Source organism: Dendrobium catenatum, unplaced genomic scaffold (assembly GCF_001605985.2).
Source record: "Dendrobium catenatum unplaced genomic scaffold, ASM160598v2 fragScaff_scaffold_621, whole genome shotgun sequence".
Taxonomy (NCBI): domain Eukaryota; kingdom Viridiplantae; phylum Streptophyta; class Magnoliopsida; order Asparagales; family Orchidaceae; genus Dendrobium; species Dendrobium catenatum.
The window spans coordinates 3,491,997-3,511,739 of NW_021319083.1; the positions used below are offsets into that span (position 1 = coordinate 3,491,997).

General features: G+C 32.2%; 1 protein-coding gene across 1 annotated transcript; it reads right to left on the minus strand.

Moving 5' to 3' along the window:
• Nucleotides 1-1,898: 1,898 nt before the first annotated feature.
• LOC110106132 (long chain acyl-CoA synthetase 1) lies at nt 1,899-14,375 on the minus strand. The gene is made up of 19 exons (XM_028695341.1): nt 13,982-14,375; nt 12,775-12,937; nt 10,336-10,399; nt 10,023-10,112; nt 9,855-9,911; nt 9,676-9,724; nt 9,246-9,322; nt 9,129-9,168; nt 8,950-9,044; nt 8,066-8,233; nt 7,857-7,967; nt 7,677-7,764; nt 7,501-7,567; nt 7,348-7,423; nt 7,076-7,193; nt 3,137-3,382; nt 2,870-3,063; nt 2,286-2,507; nt 1,899-2,186 (listed from the first exon to the last, which is right to left on the minus strand). Exons 2-19 carry the CDS (start codon nt 12,918-12,920, stop codon nt 2,139-2,141), a joined length of 1,956 nt encoding a protein of 651 aa, XP_028551174.1. The 5' UTR covers nt 12,921-12,937; nt 13,982-14,375; the 3' UTR covers nt 1,899-2,138.
• Between the last annotated feature and the right edge of the window lie 5,368 nt (nt 14,376-19,743).

The following is a 19,743-nucleotide window of genomic DNA, read 5'->3' on the forward strand; positions in this document are numbered from 1 at the left end:
CATGATGTGATATATTTTAGTAAATGTGACTTCATTTCTCTTTCAAATAAAGTTCATATGACTTATTTTTATATTTTTGTTAGGTCATTGGTTGTATTGCTATTCTCTGTGTCATAGTAAGGAATGCGATATTCTCCTTGATCCCATTATGTCAAGTTTGTTTGGTAGCTTAAGGCTTTGTTTGGGATGGCTTTTTTATTGTTTCTTAAAACAAAATTTTAATACACATTTTAATTTTTGCACTAAAACTCCGTCTTAAGAAGCAATAAAAAAGCCGTTCCAAATGAAACCTAAATAAATTAATAATGACTCAACCTAGCTCAAAATGTTAGTCAATTTATAAAAATATTGCCCGTCATTTACATTTATCAACTTAATTTTGTCAACTCTCAAGAGATTATTTGACTTTTGGGATGGTAACTAACCTTAATTTTCTTTAGAATAATCTCATTCCTCTCCATGATGATAATACGATCCATTCAAATTGCTTCATAATTTGTTTTTCATGCATTTGCGAACTGAACAAATCACGGACTGACTCTGGTCTTTCCCTTCTTCTGGGTTTTCACGTAAAAATTATGTTGTTTCTTTTCTCTTATATTTGTGTGTTGGATATCCATACAACATTAATACAAGAAAACCTAACTCTACCGTCGTGTATATTCTAGCCCGCAACAATATTCATTTTTAGGCTAGATTTAATTGAAGAAATTATTCAAATATTATCTTATATTATACATATTTTTTCATTATAATAAGAATAAATATCTAGGAATAGCAACCAATTTGTGCAATAAAATTCCTTTTTATCTAAATTTAAAATTTTCATGTAAGGAAATTAATTCTTGAACAAATTTTTGATTGGAATAAGTATCACAATTATTGAATCTTCTTCAAGATTAGTATAATATATAAATAATTAAAAATGAAGCCTTTTAGCATAAAAAATTATTGAAAGCAATGAAAAATTATTGGTCAAATATTGTCCCAAATGAAGCCTTAATCCAAGTAAACAATTGCTCTTTTTAAGCCATCCTTCTTCAACTCAACAAGTCCTAATTATAGTAATCAATTCAATGTGTACAAACGGTTTGATTATATAAAAGTTATTATAATGATTCTTCATTCAAATTATTGACTGTGCATCCATCAACCCAATATTAAAATGCAACTTGTTTGGCAAGAAGGATTTAATTCTATAATATTGGTAGGAATTTATATTGGTTTATGCATAGAGCCGTCTCATATTTTTCCTACATAAATTTAAATATAAATGACACATATTATTATTATTTTTATGAAAATTAATACTTTGCCTCACAAATTTTCCTCATATAATAATATTTTTGAACAATTATACTAATTTCTTTTGTTTTTCTCATTGCTAAATTTACCCTTCCACATGTGATGGATGGAGAAGGTGAGAGTGAGGAGCAAATTGAGTGCACCCAACATTGACTTGACTAGTGAGCGTTAGAGAAAAGGGGGTTGTCTCGTGCCGAAATTATTACATGCGGTCTCTGGACAGTCCAGAGGCTAATCAGGATGTGTGAGAGCGATCGAAGCCCAAAGTAGGCAAGAAGAGCCGAATGAGAAATTAGGGAAACATCCTGATTTATATTTTTTGCAACTAGTTACAACATTCAATCACAAAACCAATTATAATAATCAATATTTTTTTTTAATGAACACAATAATAAAATTAATAAATAAGCTCAAATAAAAATTTAAAATTTGGTTCATATTTTCATTACTAAGGTTAGCATATATAGAGGCAAAGGGTGAAACAGTGGTAAGGAGAAAGCCTCACAACTAAATAAGAGAGCAAAATTTTTATTTTCTTTGTAAAAATTTTTATTTTTTAAACCAATAAAACTTTCATAATAATGAAGGTTCAATTACTATCAAGTAAACAACATCTATTTTCTTCGAATCAGGATGTCATTTCTTACCCTTTAAACATGAAAATAAAGTTTCTCTAGAACCAAGCTAAGTGGTTTCAATGGTAGTTCATTGAAAACACAATTATTCTTTACTAAAATAGAACTGGAAATAGCTAATTTTACCTTACATATGAAACTAATCACAATTTCAAAATAAATATGCAACATTTCTATGTTATGAAGATAGCTTGAACCTCATTTATTCTCTTCTACCAAGTTTTTATAAACCTGTTCGATCTCAACCTGTATATATATGCTTTGATGGTAAGTAATCTGACATTGACAGGCAAAATATAATATGAGAATGAAGAAGCAATCTTGTGGGAAAAAAGTGTAGTTTACCTGGTAGTATTTTAGCATTTGAGATCTCTTCTTCTTCATTGTGGCAGTAATAAGGTCTCTTTCAATGTCAAAAGGTCGAGGATCCACTACAATACCACTAATATACTCAAATCCTCTTAACTGTTTAGAGAATGACATTGCAAACACATTTATGTCTATTGAAAAATAGGTGAAACATATTTGAAAATAAAGAGAGAAAGGTAATAGAAAGAGACAAGAAGATCAATGAACAAAAATGCAAGAAATCTATATAGGTTGAGTTAATTGTTGGTTATGTCTTCTTGCCACCATTGTAGATTTCAACATATTTGATTGTAGAAGATAAGATCCTTATTTCTCTTGAATATCATTAGAACCACCTCCCCCTCCTCATCATCCTCCTCCTCTCCCCCCTTATTTATAAAGAAAACAAACTCTATGGTGGCCAATATATAAGATATTTTTAAAATGCATTTAATGAAATAACACACAAGAGGCTTTGCCTCCCTTTCAACCCCACTAGTGGCCTTAATGCAAAATCTACTCATAACTAAATTTATATAGCATGCACATGTTCATTGTATTGCAAAAATAAGCTCCACAACTATATATATATATTTAAAAAAATTGCATTTATCTTGTAAGAGAAGAAAGCATACATCTTCTATGATAGGAGTAGCACTATACACTTTCTCCAAGTATTCAACAGCAATATATTCTCCTTGTGAAAGTTTGAAAATATTCTTCTTTCGATCAATTATTATCAATATCCCATTAGGTGTTATCTCACCAATGTCTCCTGAAGAAGGAAAAATTAAATTGAAATAATGTCATAATGGTAAGATTACCTTATTAACCATTCATTGCTCTACCTGTATGAAACCAACCATCTTTGATTACTTCTTTTGTTAACTCAGGGTCCTTGTAGTAGCCAGAGAAGAGTGTTTTTCCCCTAACACAAACTTCACCTCTTGAAGGTTGACCTAATGGATCATAGCCCATCTCAGGAACTTCTTCAAGACGTAAATCTGTAAATGTAGTGGGTACACCAACGGCTCCAATCAAAGAGAGATCATCAGGGAATCCAATGGTAGTCTGACCACAAGTTTCTGTAAGCCCTGCAGTTCATGAATATTTGATTTTATTTCCATTTTCTATGATATAGAAGAGAAAATATGAGAGAATTGGAGCTTTATCTCTTGCATTTTATAGATAGGAGGAGGAAATAGGGAAATAATTCAATGAAGAGGAGCAATTCTTAATAATGAGAATAGTGTTATTCTTGCATATGATTTTACACATGTGGTGATGTTGTATGATAATACTCTCCAATAAAACTCTCTTGCAAACTCATGAATGCATAAAAGATGTCAGCTTAACTTTTAAGTTTGGCATACAATTCTTAAAATTATTATTGAGGATGAGATTTGATGAAGATATATGCTAGTTTCTCACGAGAAGTAATGAACAAAAATAACAGTACATGAAAATTTCCCATAAATGATGTGAAAATAAATATTAGTATGCCTTCTTTTCTCATGGTGGACATTTTGAAATGGCAATCCCATTCTGCTTGGTATAATGAACAATATAGGGTTCATGTTCATCACTACTCATATAAATGAATAACCATCAAAACCAAAGTAATTTCACTATATTTGCAAGAACAAGTTATTTAGCTTAGGCACTAGAATGAACAACTTTTGTTTTTTACTCCATAAAAAAAATCAAAAATGTTCCCAAGAAGAGATAAAATCTAGTGATGGATTTTCAATTAGTATGATCACTAGTATAATCAACATTTGAGTAGTTAGCAAGCAGTGGTGGAGAGGTGGTAGAGTGATGAAATCCACAATGAAGAGTACTTTACTCATGACAAAAAATATAAAGAAGATCATTACAATGGATAGAGCGAGGTAAAATAAAAAACTTATTAACGCAATCTATTGTAAATGCAATATAAGGACAAGTAATGGCGAGATGAAACAATCATCTAAGAAATTATTGATATATAGTAAAATTTAAAAGCGGTGTTTTATCAATGAAGTTGAGGTGACCATAAGATTCTTAAGAGTGGAAGTGACTTTTAAATCATTGATATTGGCAAAATGGAGAAGATCAAAGGACTATTTTGGTTACAAGAGATAATATCTTGCATAATCTAGAATGATATTTTTTGTGTTAATTTGTAGAGCCAACTATTTGTCCTATGAAATAAAGTACACATGCACTTAATTGTAGGTCAACCTTTGCAGTCACATCCTTACTTTTTTTTTTTTTTGGGGGGGTTTTTTTTTTTTTTTTGGGGGGGGGGGGGGGGACAGGAGACAACAAGAGTTAAATTTTGAGAGAGATCAATAACATGATGATTCTTTCTTTTTCCCTTGGCCATTTTGAGCATAAGTTTCATGAAAAGAGTATTATTAAAGAGCTTTGTGTTGTCATAAAATATTAAGAGAGGAAGTGCCATTGCATTGTCAGTATGAGATATTTTATACTCAATATGAAAAATGACATATAAATCATAATCACAAAACAAGAATAAATTTGCTAACATTTTGATAAATTTTTCAATAATTAAAGTCAATTAAAGTAAAATAATCATTAATAAAGATGATACAATATCGAGATTCACCTATCAAGCAATCCACTAAACATTAAGGTGAACAAGATCAAATAGAGAACTAATAAAAGAATCCTAACCATAAAAGGTGATGTAGGTTGTTTTAACATTTGACAAGAAATACAATAATTCATATAATTATAAATAAATTACAAATGATAATTATAATTAGATACTATTTTGTTAAGAAAGACAAAAGTTATATGATCAAGATGAGAATATTAGAGATTGAATGGGGTGTAAGTGTGTGGAGACTTTAGATACTTTATTAGAAAAATAATGTTATTTTGAGATTGATGAGTGTAAATGGAGACCATGCCTATCCACTATCCCAAAATTCTTCCTCATCCAAGGATTCTACATGTGTTAATAAAGTGATAAAATAGAAAAACATATCAAAGTTCAAAAATAATTGTGTAATAGAAATGAGCATGAGATAATTTGGGGAATAAATTAATGGAAGGAAGAGATAAAGTAAGAGTGGTGGAGACATACTTTTATGAGTGACAAACAAAGTAGAATCATTTATAGTGCGTATTAAAGGGATAAAAGGGATAGTTGTTATTGTAAGAAATAACGTGGGTTAACAATCATATGACTATTATATGCAAACTCAAAATACCATAGAGGAGTACCTAAGCTCATAGACATGAAAGTTGAGAGTGACAAACTAATTTGGCTTTTGTGTTGATTGAAAAGTGTTGCAAATTAGTCATAGAAATAGTGACATAGAAGAACATTTGATATTGGTAGAGGTGATAACAAAAGGTCTTGATGCCATAGGAAATGTGGAGCTTAGAAAACTCCTCAAAAGGTGGTTGAGCAGTTGGAGACTACACATGACTTTAGGATATTCTGTATCATGATGTTCATGATCAATTTGAGACACTAACAACAATTTCAAGAAGGATAATGTTTAAAAAGTGTGTTTATTTATCTTGAATATAAAAAAACAATAAATCTAGAAAGAGATTCATAAACAAGAGTAGTTGTTTAATAAGTATAAGGAATAACAGAAGGAAGATGAGGGAAAATTTTGATGTATCAAGTCATTTTTATGTTGAGATAATTTCATGTATGGTTGGGAGAGGACTCTGATAAATGTATTGGTTTATATTTATTAAATAGAAAGAGCAATCATAAACTATATGAGAATATATTATTCATAGTGTTGGATAATAATAGCTTGAATGTTAATTTTATTAATGGCTTCTATAGAACATTGATGAAGATTTTGAAGAGTGCACTCTCGCTGATATTAATCTGAAAACTTGGCAATAGAGATAATGGTGACAAGTAAATCATATAAAAGTAGAATCATAATTGTCAAGTTGGCTGTGTATGGTAATAGTGGTGACCTTATGAATCCAAGAAATAATTTTATAGTTTTTTTTTTTGCAGCCAAATCCTTCTTATTTTAAGAAATCTCATATTTACTTCATCTAGTATCTTGGTAGAAGTTAGTTCGTTGCAAATAACATATCCCCGTGTTTGAGATCTTTTCAAAATAATGAACATTTCATACCTCCAAAAAGCATATATAGAGCAATTCAAAGTAGTAGCATTAGGATGTTTGCCCATGGATGCAAAGTGATAGAGAGTTGGAGCCAGATCCTTCTTGTTTTGAGAAATCTCATATTTATTTCATCAAGAGCTTAGCATGAGTTAGTTTGTTGCTAGTAATATATCCCCATACTCACATCTTTTCAAAAGAATGAACATTTCATAGCTCCAAAAAGCATATATAGGTCAATCCAAAGTAGTGGTTTTAGGATTTTTTCCCATGAATGCAAGTGACAAAGAGTTGGAGGTTGAAATATAACAATCGAAGGCAGAAGTTATGGGCTAGTGAGTACAAAGAAAATTGGATGTGTTAATCACATAAGAGGCCAACAATCCTTAGAAAATGTTATGAAGAGATCAAGCCATAAGATTTATGTTAGATATCAATAATAATATCTTTGTTGTAGATTCACAACTAAAGAATGTTGAAGATATATAGAGGTGGCTGATAATGGTAAGTTGTAGAGGTGTTTGGAGAAGGCAAAGAGCTCCATGACCAAAGGATATTAGCAAGTGTGGGCCTTAGAGAACATCTGCTGTGATGATTTCTGGTGTTTAAAACTTTATTTATTAAAAAAATAAAAAAAACTAAAAGTATTATTCTCAATAGTGATAGAATTTTTACCATAGCCTTGTAACATATAAGCACAACTAGTTACTCTTAAGAACTCTTCGATTTCGGGGCTCAATGGGGCACCTCCAGATACAAGCAAGCGAACACGGCCTCCAAGTCTTGCTTTCACCTGAATCAATTGCAAAAAATTGGAAAAAATAAAATGAATGAATTGATTCTTCATCAAATAAACTAAGAAATACTATTAGTTCTATGATACCAAAATAATAATAATGCTATTTCAAAATTTTAAATGGATCTAGAACATAAGAGTGCATTACAACCTTGCTAAATGCTAAGAAATCTGCAAATGGGGAGGCAGTTTTATGCGAGTATCCTAGTCTCATCCAGTGTAATTTACTGAAATGCAATAACAATCAAATTGATTAATAGAATTCAATATTTCCTACTAATGTTTTAGAGATAGTCCAACTTACTGCTTGTACAAAAGGTTAAAGATCAATCTTCTTAGCGGCCTTAGCTCTGCCACTGCCTTTAATATTCCTAGTATCATACAAATGTGCACTAAGTACTTAAGAAATCTAAAAATAATGATGAAATGATCAGTTGTAAATAAGTCCAACAAACTGTATAAGAGCCATAAGAATCATGCCTTCATGTACTCTTTCAAACACTCGAGGGACGCCAGCGAAGAATGTCGGCTTCAGTTCCATGAGGTCATCCCTTAAAGCTTCAATATTCTAGCACAAATTGTAAGGAATTTTAGGATGGAAAAGAAAGGTTAAAAAATATGGAACTAACAAAATATGCTCTAAGAAAAATTATCTTGTACCCCTTGATAGTACCCAACAGAAGCACCCTTATGAAAAAAATATTCTTCAATCATGCGATCAAGAATATGCGCCAAAGGAAGGAAGGAGAAGTAAACATCATTAACTGTCATCTAACAGAGAAAGCACAAGTAAATGTCTCACCCATATAGGTAAATTTGAGAAATTAAATCATTTAAAGCATAACATCACTTAAGTACAAAGTAATAACCTTGTCTTCAAATTGATCTAGAAAACGTTCAACCCCTTTTACATATGTCGCGTGTGTTTCATGTGTTAAAATAACCCCTTTTGGATTACCACTCGTTCCACTAGTATACATTATTGTGCATATGTCAAGTGGTTGAGGAGGCAAAGGTTCTAAGGGAGACTTCTTTCCCTATAAAAACAAAATTGAAAATAATATTAAAACCAAAGAAAAGTAATAAAAAAACTATTAATGTGAAATTGTGAATGAACATAGTTATCTCATGAAGCTTTTTTCAGTTTTGCATGAACTCATCTCACATATTAAAGTTAACTTGGGGTAAAACATAGCTAGCTTGCTATACTTGGCAGTATCCAATTATTTAAAATCAACTTATTCAAAGTTTGTGGAGCCTAGTTCATTTTGAAGCTTGATTCTCAACTAAATAATCTTGCTTTCTTAGATTAGATTTTATAGAATAACTTAGTGTAATATGCCATAATACATTATGAATGATTTAATTGTAACTTGAACTATAATCAAATCTATGCAACTATCAATGAAAGAGAATTGATGCCTAAACCATAGAAAATTTCTTTATATTATGGATCTACTTGTGATTTCTTTCTCAATTTGTTCCAATCAAAACTCTATTTTCAAATTGACAATGTTAATTGGATTCCTTCATGACATCTTCATCCTGAAATACCTACAAGAATGAAGATGTAAGTCATGTAATAAAAAGTAAAACACCTATACTAATACAAAGTATTGGAAGTATGACATATCTAGTAGTTTGTCTTACTGATATAATGTGCATCTATTTAGTTCTCTATAAAAATGTTTTGTTCTTTTTGATGAGGAAATAAAGAAAATTTTATTCTGGGAGAGAAAATCCATAGACTAACCAGTAGAATAAAATCATTCCATGAATAAGCTTTTATTCCAATGGTTGCAGCAACATCTATCTGTTCCTTAGATACAGTGGTGAATGAAATAATGGCTGTGATAAGTCAAAAATTAAAAAAGGTTAGCCGTTCATCTATTAAAGCAAACCACCTAAGCAAGCGATGTTAATAATTCTTACATTTCAGTCTCCTTGCAGCTTTGCATTCAAAAGAAAGAACCTATGAAGTGTGCAAAAAAGGTTTCACTTTTAAACTATTATTCTCACAATTGAGATCCTTCTTGAATCAAATCTCACCTGTTTAATTTTTTTATCTTGTACAAAGACAACATCAATTTCAGCATGATCGATTATGTAATCAATGGCACCTGCTCCTGTTCAAAATAGTATTGAAAGAAAGTAATGTTACCAGGTTTCTAAAAGATTCACTACAGAAAAATCAACGATTATCGGCGGTCAAATAACCGCCAGAAGTACCGGTGGTGTTTAATAATAAACCGCCGGAAATGCCGGGGTAATATAACCACCGCAATTTGTTTCCTACGCGGTTTATACCGGCGGTTAACAAACTGCTAGAAAACCGCCGGAAAAATTATACTAACCGCCGGAAAAAGTCGCCGGTAATTGACAATTTTCCTGTAGTGATTTCATTAGGCAATATAAGAACTAAACAAAACATACTTAGCTAAAGTGAAATATTTCAAGCTAAAAGTAATGTTTAACCAACCTAGTGTATCATAGAGAGGCACACAAATTAAGCTATATCCATTGCAAGCCTGCATTTACTTTCTTAAGTTGGTAAATTCATAATAAAAGATGGACTTATCTCATTGAGAGGTAAAAGCATTGAAACTCTGTAGTGAATGTATGAAAATATGTTTAAAAATGGTGAAATTAAAATGTAACCTCCATTGCCATAGCCCATTGTGGGCAATTCGCTCCATAGATACCGATTCGTGTACCCTATTGCTTGTTAGAATCACACAATAACCATTATCAAAGTGAGTTTAGAAAAAGTCTTAAATTTCTAGTAGAAAATGATATTGCAGTACTAGGAAAAACTGGAGCTCTTACAGGTGACACATCTAGTTGCCTTAAAGCTGAGCCAATATGTATTACTTCCTCATAGACTTCCTTATAAGTTGCCCAAACATAAGGCCCTGCCTGAAAAGTAGTAGCACAAATTTTGCGCTTAGTTTCAAAGCACATAGTTACCACTTTTAAATTGGCCAATTTTAAGCAGCTTAAGGTTTTGTTTGCGACGGCTTTTTTATTCCTTCTTAAAGCGGTTTTTTAATACAAAAATTAAAATTTTTTGTAATAAAAAACTGCTTTAAGAAGTAGTAAGAAAGCCGTCCCAAACGAAGCCTAAGTAATAAGCAGGTACCTTCCCTTGGTTGAATTCCCTCCATCCAATCATTTTATTTTCAGGATTCTTTTCTACAGAAAACCTGAAAAGTATCTTTCACAAGTTATTCAGATAATAAATTTAAGGAACATAGAGAGGACCAAATTCATATGTATAAACATAAAAAAGCTTGGCTCTCCAAGAATGAAAAGGATTTCACATTGAAGTATCTTACAATGCGCATAGGTGTCAATCTTAGTTGAGAATTGCATGTTCTTTTAGTGAATCATAGAAAAATTGCTTATATATATATATATAAGTAATTTCTACAATTGACTAATAGAATATCTAAAGTTTAACATATATTGTCACACCTATGTGTGTGTGAATGCATGCAAGCAATCATGTAATATGTACTCCCAAAAAAAATATGAATGATTTTTCATTCCTTAAACATGACACAATGAATTAAGAAAGAGTTTTGTTGAATTCAGAATTATCCGTGAATGACACCTAACTACACCGAGAATATTGAGTTAAAGAGAACAAGAAAATCGAGAGGGAGAATATTTCCAGAGTAAGAAGATTTGAGATTTTAGTAAAATAGGCTTGAGTATAGAGAATCGTGTCTTTAGAGACCAATTGAGTAAAATAATATAAACTAAACTCACCTCGCAAACCCCTATTTATAGACTGCAATTGAGGTTTGAGTATTACATATATGGCTACGACATAACCACAAAAAAATAAAAGGAAATATGATACTTTTGCAGATTTAGAAGTTGTCGACTTGAAAGTCGAATAGCTAAGTAGTTGATCAATAGTTTATCTTGAGAAGGCTGACTTCATAGATAGCAGTCGGAAGAGCTACGTATTAGGCTTATTCACATTCTAGTTTGAGTTCACCTGCAAAACTTAGTTGTTATCTTGCTTGTAGCCATGAGATGCTTATCAAGCCTGCTTGATATGATTAAAACTGCATAAAGCCCATTGTCGCAAATCGTATGAACAGCTTTGTTTTCCCCTACCAGATTGTCCTTGAACATCTATTGACATTAGACCACTTAACATTACAAACTAATCTAAAAGCTATTAGAAAATGTCTTTCATTTAAGAGAAATCCAATTTAGTACTATTTTTGACGAGATAGTGGTGTGAAAACCAACAAGTTCAGCAACCTGAATGGGTGAAGCTGCAGGAATGGAGAAGAAGAAACAGGAAAAAAGAATGCAACAGGAAATATGTATTTTTCTATATGCTGTTCTAACAAGGATGAATTATTTTGTGAGGACACCGGACGAGAGAACCATCCGGTGTTCTCTTTGTCTATAGTAGCAACTGCATTTTTACTGTAGATAGAGAGAAAACTGGTCCCACAATAATTTCTTGTTAACAAGGTCCTATTGAGTATATATGTTCTTTGCTATCTATTTTACTGTATATAGCTAAGCTTATAAAAGCAGAAGAGCTGAACTTTTACTAAAACAGATAAGAAACAGAGACAAAGGTGGTAGAAAGAAAACAGAGTGTGGAAGTGGAGGTGTGATATTCCTCAGGTTTTGATGCACCACATCAGATAGAGATTCAGAGATTTAGGCTTCGTTTGTGATGACTTTCTTTCTAGTTCTTAAAACCGTTTTTTAGTACAAATTTGTTAATTATTGTACTAAAAGCCACTTTAAGAAGCAGTAAGAAAGCTGTCCCCATTTGGAATAGCTTTCTTAGTACTTTCTAAAGCCGTTTTTTAACACATATTTTTTGATCAAAAAGTTTTTATACTAACAAAATCATTTTAGAAAGCAGTTAGGAAACTGTCACAAATGAAGCCTTAGAACATTATAAAAATTAAAACATATTTTTTCATATTAAAATAACAAAACCTTTGCAACTGCAAACTAAAAGCCCATCACAAAAGTTTTGCTGAAAGAACTTTGCAATCCTCATCAACTGTTACCAACCAAGGTGGGGAAGTCAGGAACCAAATATCATAAATATAACAACAGAAAAATGTCAAATTGAAGGTCCGCAATCAATTTCACAACAACTTTCATTTATGAACCATTAGCAAATCTCCAATTGATTGACTCATCCAAGCAGTGCAAGCGATTGCAGAACAGTGCTCAGTTATGGCTTCACACAATAAATCTCCATTATGATCTGTTGGATCCATTATGTCTTTATAAATACAGCATTCAAATCTAAATTTTCTCTTCTTATTTTTTCTTATCTGTAGAGTTATTAGAAGCCATTAATCTTCTGCACTGGGAGTTCTTCTCAGAAGTGAGAAAATCTTCAGACAGTCCAGGCTATGTTGATAAGTTCTCTTCACTTAAACTCTTTGCATAATAATAACATACAAATATCTAAGCTCTTTTTGTTGAACAAGTTCACAAGCAGCAGGGCTAAACAAGAAAATTTGAATCAGAGACTCATAACAAAGCAGGAAAAATAAAATTTTAATTTAAGATATAGAAGTACCTAAAAAGTTCCCATGAGGTGTTCATGCCGGGCTCAAGCGGTGGAAATCCATCCTTTGCAAGAGAACTCCGGTAAACTGGACCTACAGATGGCTGACCGTTCTTCCCAACCCTCCCATTCTCCACCTGAACTGTATATTTGTTCATCTTTCTCTCTCAGATCTCTGAAACAAAAAAAAAGAAACTTTTTGCTTAAGTATTTCAGTATGAGTTGAGAAGTTGAAGACGAGGACGGAATGGACCCTTATTGACTGAAATCATAGTATAATTACTATCTCTTTAATGCAAACAGTTTGCCGTTGGAATATAATCAATAAAGTATATTCAAAAAATTTTTTTCCCCTTCAATCCAAATGGTAACAAAGGAGCCTAAACCCCTTATCCAACGGGCAATGCGTGGCCTGATAACGATTAAGATGATAAAATTGTAGCCATTAAAAAGCAAGATGCTCATTAATGGCATTAATTTCTTGGACTTCTTTAACTCATCCTTTTTATCAACAAGAAAATATATTCATTCATAAATGCAGCTGGCATATTAATGTACTTTGAAATGTCAGAAAAGATTATACCTCGAAATTTGCATAGAAATGGTGTAGGTTTAGTCATTTTCACAAGAAATTATTTCGTGGGGAGTCCGGACGTTAAAGAATCGTTCAAATTTGAGTGTACACAGTATTTGCCCACACTGTACATAAAAAAATCAAACTATGTATAAAATTATACTCATTGTACATACTGTGTACACTCACATCTGAACGATTATTTACCATCCGTACTCCGCACGGAATAATTTCTCCATTTTCAGACATTTGAAGCAAAATTTTCTAATCAAAGTTTGGGATAAATTGCTATAAGAAATTCCTAATGGAATTGCCCATACATGCAGATGATGAGATACATAAAGATTTAACCTTTACGGCTTTATCAATAGAGAACAAATTCTCATGTTTATCAAATGAGTTCCTTCCATTGCTGAGTAATTCCAAAAAGAACATACAAAAAAATATCTCAGATTTTATGTTCATCTCCATAGGGGGACCAAAACTAAACAAATCACAGAACTTTCATAGTAAGACTTCATTAAACAACCTTGAAATTGATTTGTTAAGATCCCATGGATGCAAAGAAGTGCCTCTCAACGAAAAGAACACAAGAATAAGTTAAAGGAGAGGAAAAAGATGAAGGGAGAAAAGAAGGTTCATTACCTCAGACTTTCGAATGAAAACTCTGCAGAGAGTTTCTGTTACAGAGTTTACAGACGCTGCAAACCCAAAATCCTAGTGGCTAAGATATACTGGGATTTCACCGTTATATATTCTTTTAGCAATCAATGGCAGCAGAAAAAGCACTTAAATGCTTGCATGGAAGGGGAGAAACGAAGCATTAATGGTTTTGATCGGAAACAGTTAAAGCAGAGGAAAGTGGCAGCGATTAGAACCATCACGAGTGAGCGGTGGAGGAGCTTCAATTGGAATGGTGCAGGAAGAAGAGACATCATGTACAAGGTTTGTTTGCCCCAACACTGTAGAAGTTAATTGGCTTAGTTGGAGATTTTATTACAATTTGTCATCTTCTCTTTTAAACGGGTTGGTTTTGAAGGCTATTGGTATTGAATAAATGTTATGCAGCAGGTTTTTTTTTAGGAAAGACATTATGTACATTTATGCAAATGAAATTATTTCTTTCCAAAAAAATATATTTTTTTCTCACTTATGCAAGTTCTGGTACATGTCCAAATCAACTTGTTGGAAAATTATAAAGAGATTTTTCTTGCTTGTTGTTTAAGTAACAACTCATTCAATATAGATGGAATATAACAACAGAATTTTTTGGGGAGGGAGTTCTATTTCCATTTTGATAAACAATTTTCTTTCCCTGCTTGCTATTTTATGTTGCAGAGCTAGTTTCACTTTACTTCTATGTTATGTGGAAGCTGATGTTAAACTGTTGTTGTTGTAAAAAATATAAGAGCTATAAGACAATTGCAATTAGAAGGGGTTTCAAATAAATAGTCAGAGACATGTGAACCACTGTTCTTAAAGTTAGATTTCCGCTCCTCCCAGGTGCAAAGGTATGCAACGGTCTAATTCTTCACGGTGATCATCACTAATCACAACGGGAAGTAAGAACAACGATGCAGATATTTGCTCTAAACATATGTATGGTTGAGTGAATGATGAAGAGAAAAATTGTTGTTATTATTTTTTCATTATAACCATGAAGGCCTTATATAGACCAGAAATAGAAGATCTTTTTAATTACAAACTCTATGATAATTAATTTAAACGTTTTCAAATCATGTCATAAAATATCAATAAGTATTTTCATCACAACAATAATAATTATATCAGTTACAATAGTAATAATTATTTACGTTATAAATTTCTTTTGAAAAATATAAAATATAACAATCCGCCACATTTTCAAAAGAAAAGTAAAATCTAGAATAAGATCATCGTAAAAGATATAATGCATAAACATTGGCATCTTTTGGACTATGAACCAATTTTTTAGGATAAGAAAATATTTACTAATAGGAACTAAATGAAATTTAATATTTTATGAACTTGTTTCCTTGAGTATAAGCAAGATTATATATCCACATTACATCAATTAAATGATAGTTGTTCATTGCAATTTGACGCTTTACTTCCATGCATCTGAATCTGGGTTTCATGAGTTCTCTAGAGAATTGTCTATATTCTCATGAAAGGTGGCCAACTTTTACATTCATATAGGTGAATTCATTAGTTGTGCCTCATAGTAAGCACAACAACTTAAAAGAATTATGAATTCAGCAAGAGTAAAACTCAACCTCAATATCACTGTAATCACATTGTTCAATAATATATGAATGAACAATAAAATTTATCTTAAATAATCTACCAAATTGACTGATGACTTGTTCTTCCCATATGAACCTATTTTATGGGATCTCCAAAAAATTAGGTTGATTTACCATTAATATCAACTTTTGTTTATAGGCAAAAGTCTCATTACCCTTGATGTTTCCATCACTTGCTTCCTTTCAAGTGATTTTGTCAAAGGATCTACTAAGTTCATCTCTGACCTCAAAAAATTTAGGGATAGTTTCCCATCATTAAGCAATTGCTTCACAATATTATGTCTTAGACGAAAGTCTGCTCTTCCCATTATATATTTTATTTTTAGCTCTAGCTGTTGCAGCCTAGCAATCACAGTGTAGAGTCACCGATGAGATATGTCCCTAAAAAATTAGAATATTGGCTAAGAGATTTCTAAGCCATTATGCTTTTCCTCCTTTTTTTAAGTAATGAATTCTGATTCCATAGTGGATCGAGCTGTACAAGTCTGTTTAAAAGACTTCCAAGATATAATTGCACCACTATGGGCTCTAAAAATTTGCGCCCCGTCCTCCCCCTGCTTTCTGGAGAGTTTTAACGAATTAAGTTTCGGGGTAAATTTTGGGAAGGCATATTGGGTTTATAGATAAGACACAACCCAAAGATTTTACCCTTATTTTGCGAGGCATTTATGATTTGAGTTATGGTTTTCTATAGGCACAAGCCTCTATAGTTAATTACCTCTCTCGATAATGAGAGAGAACTTTCGATTAAGATTATTCGTTAATTAGATATGTAAAAACATGTATTATATAGTATATGGTAACACCATGGGTTTTCATTTTAGAAATTCAGTATTTAAAATAAAAATTTCACCATCTTACACTTAAAAAGGATGATGGGTTACGTCGTCCTGGACTATCGTGGTCTCTGGTTAACTTAGTCAAAGGAGGTAATCAACCCAACATGATAGAAGGATCCTTATTAGCTGTCATGGGTTGCGTCGTTCAAGGGTGTAGACTTGGGTTGGAAGTTTATCTAAGAGGACAAATTTGAATCCATCTTAGCTAATAAAGGGTTTTGTTCCATATCGATTATATTCTATTGAATTATATCTCAAAAATTTAGTGCCATTGATGAACATACGGGCTCTAACCATGATCTTAATTTAGTGGCACCATTTGGAGGTGAACCTCCCAGTTCAGAAGACCCTAGTCAAAACTATTTACTTGTTGTGCCATTTGGCAATGAAATTGTCGGTTAGAGGACACATGCCACATCATTACTAGCAAGAGACTGTTTGAGAATGAATCCAAGTGATATTCTTTACCAAATATTAGCTCTTTGTGAGTATAAGTAATTTTTATATTTGTCCACCTCGACAAACTATTGCAGGGGATGTGTGGGTTTTGATTTAAGTTTTTAATAATTGAATTTTAATTTTTAAATATTTGGATTTTGAAATTTTTGAAATTTTCACGGGCATTTGAGTGGTATTTTGAATTTTTGGAATTAACCCCTCTGGTTGAGATTTACGTTCAGCAAGGCCATCATAGTGGATCAGATTCATTGTACTTTATTAACTGAACCTTGTCAACTTTATGAACTTGCGATAGAGGATCAGATTCATTGTTAGCTAGGTTCTTTATTAATGAATTTCTCTTATTATAGATCTTGAATGCCTGATATGAATATATAAAATAAATATATCGATTAATATTGTGACCATATATTTATTTGATGGTTTGAGCTGTATTGACTCTTATCTACCCGCATAGAATGATCAGTTAAAACTTGGGTTTATTTTTTGACCCGCGCAACATCCCTAGATATTACATGTGTGAATTCATCATGCTCGTTTGGGCCCATGCGGGTATACGGGGGTATTTTCTTAGTTATTTGTTGAACTTTGTCGACTCTATTTAATTACTTGTTGCAAACCATGATCTCGAGTTTGAGATTTTGATGATGACAAATAATGTCGTTTGAATTATCTATTCATTGAATATTATTTTGTTTGCTATTGTCCGTGAGTACTAATATTTCAGGAAGATCACAAGCTACTCAGGACGATAGGAAGACTCAAGAATGGGTAGGTTAGGAGTATAAGTCTGATAATGTATTTTGGTATTTATTTTATTTTTACTTTCTTGAGTCTGGCCACAAAATGCATAAAAGTCTGAGCAACCATGTACACACACAGGGGGAAAGTGTTTTTTAAATGAAAAATTTAGAGTTTTTCTTTCTCTGTAGATCGTACTGTACGATCTTATTTCGTACCGTACGATCAGAGCTTTGTAGGACGATTATGTGAATAGATCTTATCGTATAAATGTAAACCGTACTGTACGATATGTTTAAATCCAAAACCTTAGCAGTCGTTTTAACTTAAGTTATTTTACGCCGTTCGTACTATACGAACAAAACGACGGCTATGATCTTCCTAGTGGATCACCTAGGTTGTCATAAGCATGGTTAACATAATTATCACTAAACCAAAATTCTAACTTCTATTAATTTGATTGAATAAGTTATTCGCAGAGGACTTAAATCAATCTAGTTGATTGTGATTAATTAGACATTGCAAACTAAGTGCCTAGATTATTCCTAGATATCATAGGGAATTCTTTTTATCATAATCTAAACTAACATAACCTCAAAGACAACTCAGAGTAGGTGCCACTTCATTAAATTTGTTATCCTACGGCTTCGTTTGGGACAACTTCCTCACTGCTCATAGGTGCGGATTGCAGACGGGGAGAGCACCGTCTGCACAGACACAGGGTACCAAGCGGTACCTAGTGGTACCCAGCGGTACCGAACGGTTCCTAGCTGGATTTTATACTAGTGTGCGGACGGTTCTCCCCGTCTGCACTCCGCACCTAATAATCTCTCCTTATATAGACCATAAATAGAAGGTCTTTTTAATTACAAACTCTATGATAATTAATTTAAACGTTTTCAAATCATGTCATAAAATAATAATAAGTATTTCTATTACAATAATAATAATTATACCAGTTACAACAGTTATAATTATTTCCGTTATAAATTTCTTTTGAAAAATATAAAATATAACAATCCACCACATTTTCAAAAGAAAAGTAAAATCTAGAATAAGATCATCGTGAAAGATATAATGCATAAACATGAGTATAAGCAAGATTATATATCCACATTACATCAATTAAATATAGTTGTTCATTGAAATTTGACGCTTTCCTTCCATGCATTTGAATCTGGGTTTCATGAGTTCTCTAGAGAATTGTCTATATTCTCATGAAAGGTGGCTAACTTTTACATTCATATAGGTGAATTCATTAGTTGTGCCTCATAGTAAGCACAATAACTTAAAAGAATTATGAATTCATTAAGAGTAAAACTCAACCTTAATATCACTGTAATCACATTATTCAATAATATATGAATGAACAATAAAATTTATCTTGAATAATCTACCAAATTGACTGATGACTTATTCGTCCCATATGAACCTATTTTATGGGATCTCCATAAAATTAGGTTGGTTTACCATCAATATCAACTTTTGTTTATAGGCAAAAGTCTCATTACCCTTTATGTGTCCATCTCTTGCTTCCTTTCAAGTGATTTTGTCAAAGGATCTACTAAGTTCATCTCCGACCTCACAAAATTTAGGGATAGTTTCCCATCATTAACAATTGTTTCACAATATTATGTCTTAGACGAATGTCTGCTCTTCCCATTATATATTTTATTTTTAGCTCTAGCTATTGCAGCTTAGCAATCACAATGTAGAGTCACCGATGAGATATGTCCCTAAAAAATTAGAATATTGGCTAAGAGATTCTAAGCCATTCTGCTTCTCCTCCCTTTTTTTTTTTAAGCAATGAATTCTGATTCCATAGTGGATCGAGCTGTACAAGTTTGTTTAAAAGACTTCCAAGATATAATTGCACCACTATGGGCTCTAAAAATTTGCGCCCCGTCCTCCCCTGCATTCGGGAGATTTTTATCGGATTAAGTTTCAGGGTAAATTTTGGGAAGGCATATTGGGTTTATAGATAAGACACAACCCAAAGATTTTACCCTCATTTTGTGAGGACTTTATGATTTGAGTTATGGTTTCCTATATGCGCAAGCCCCTATAGTTAATTACCTCTCTC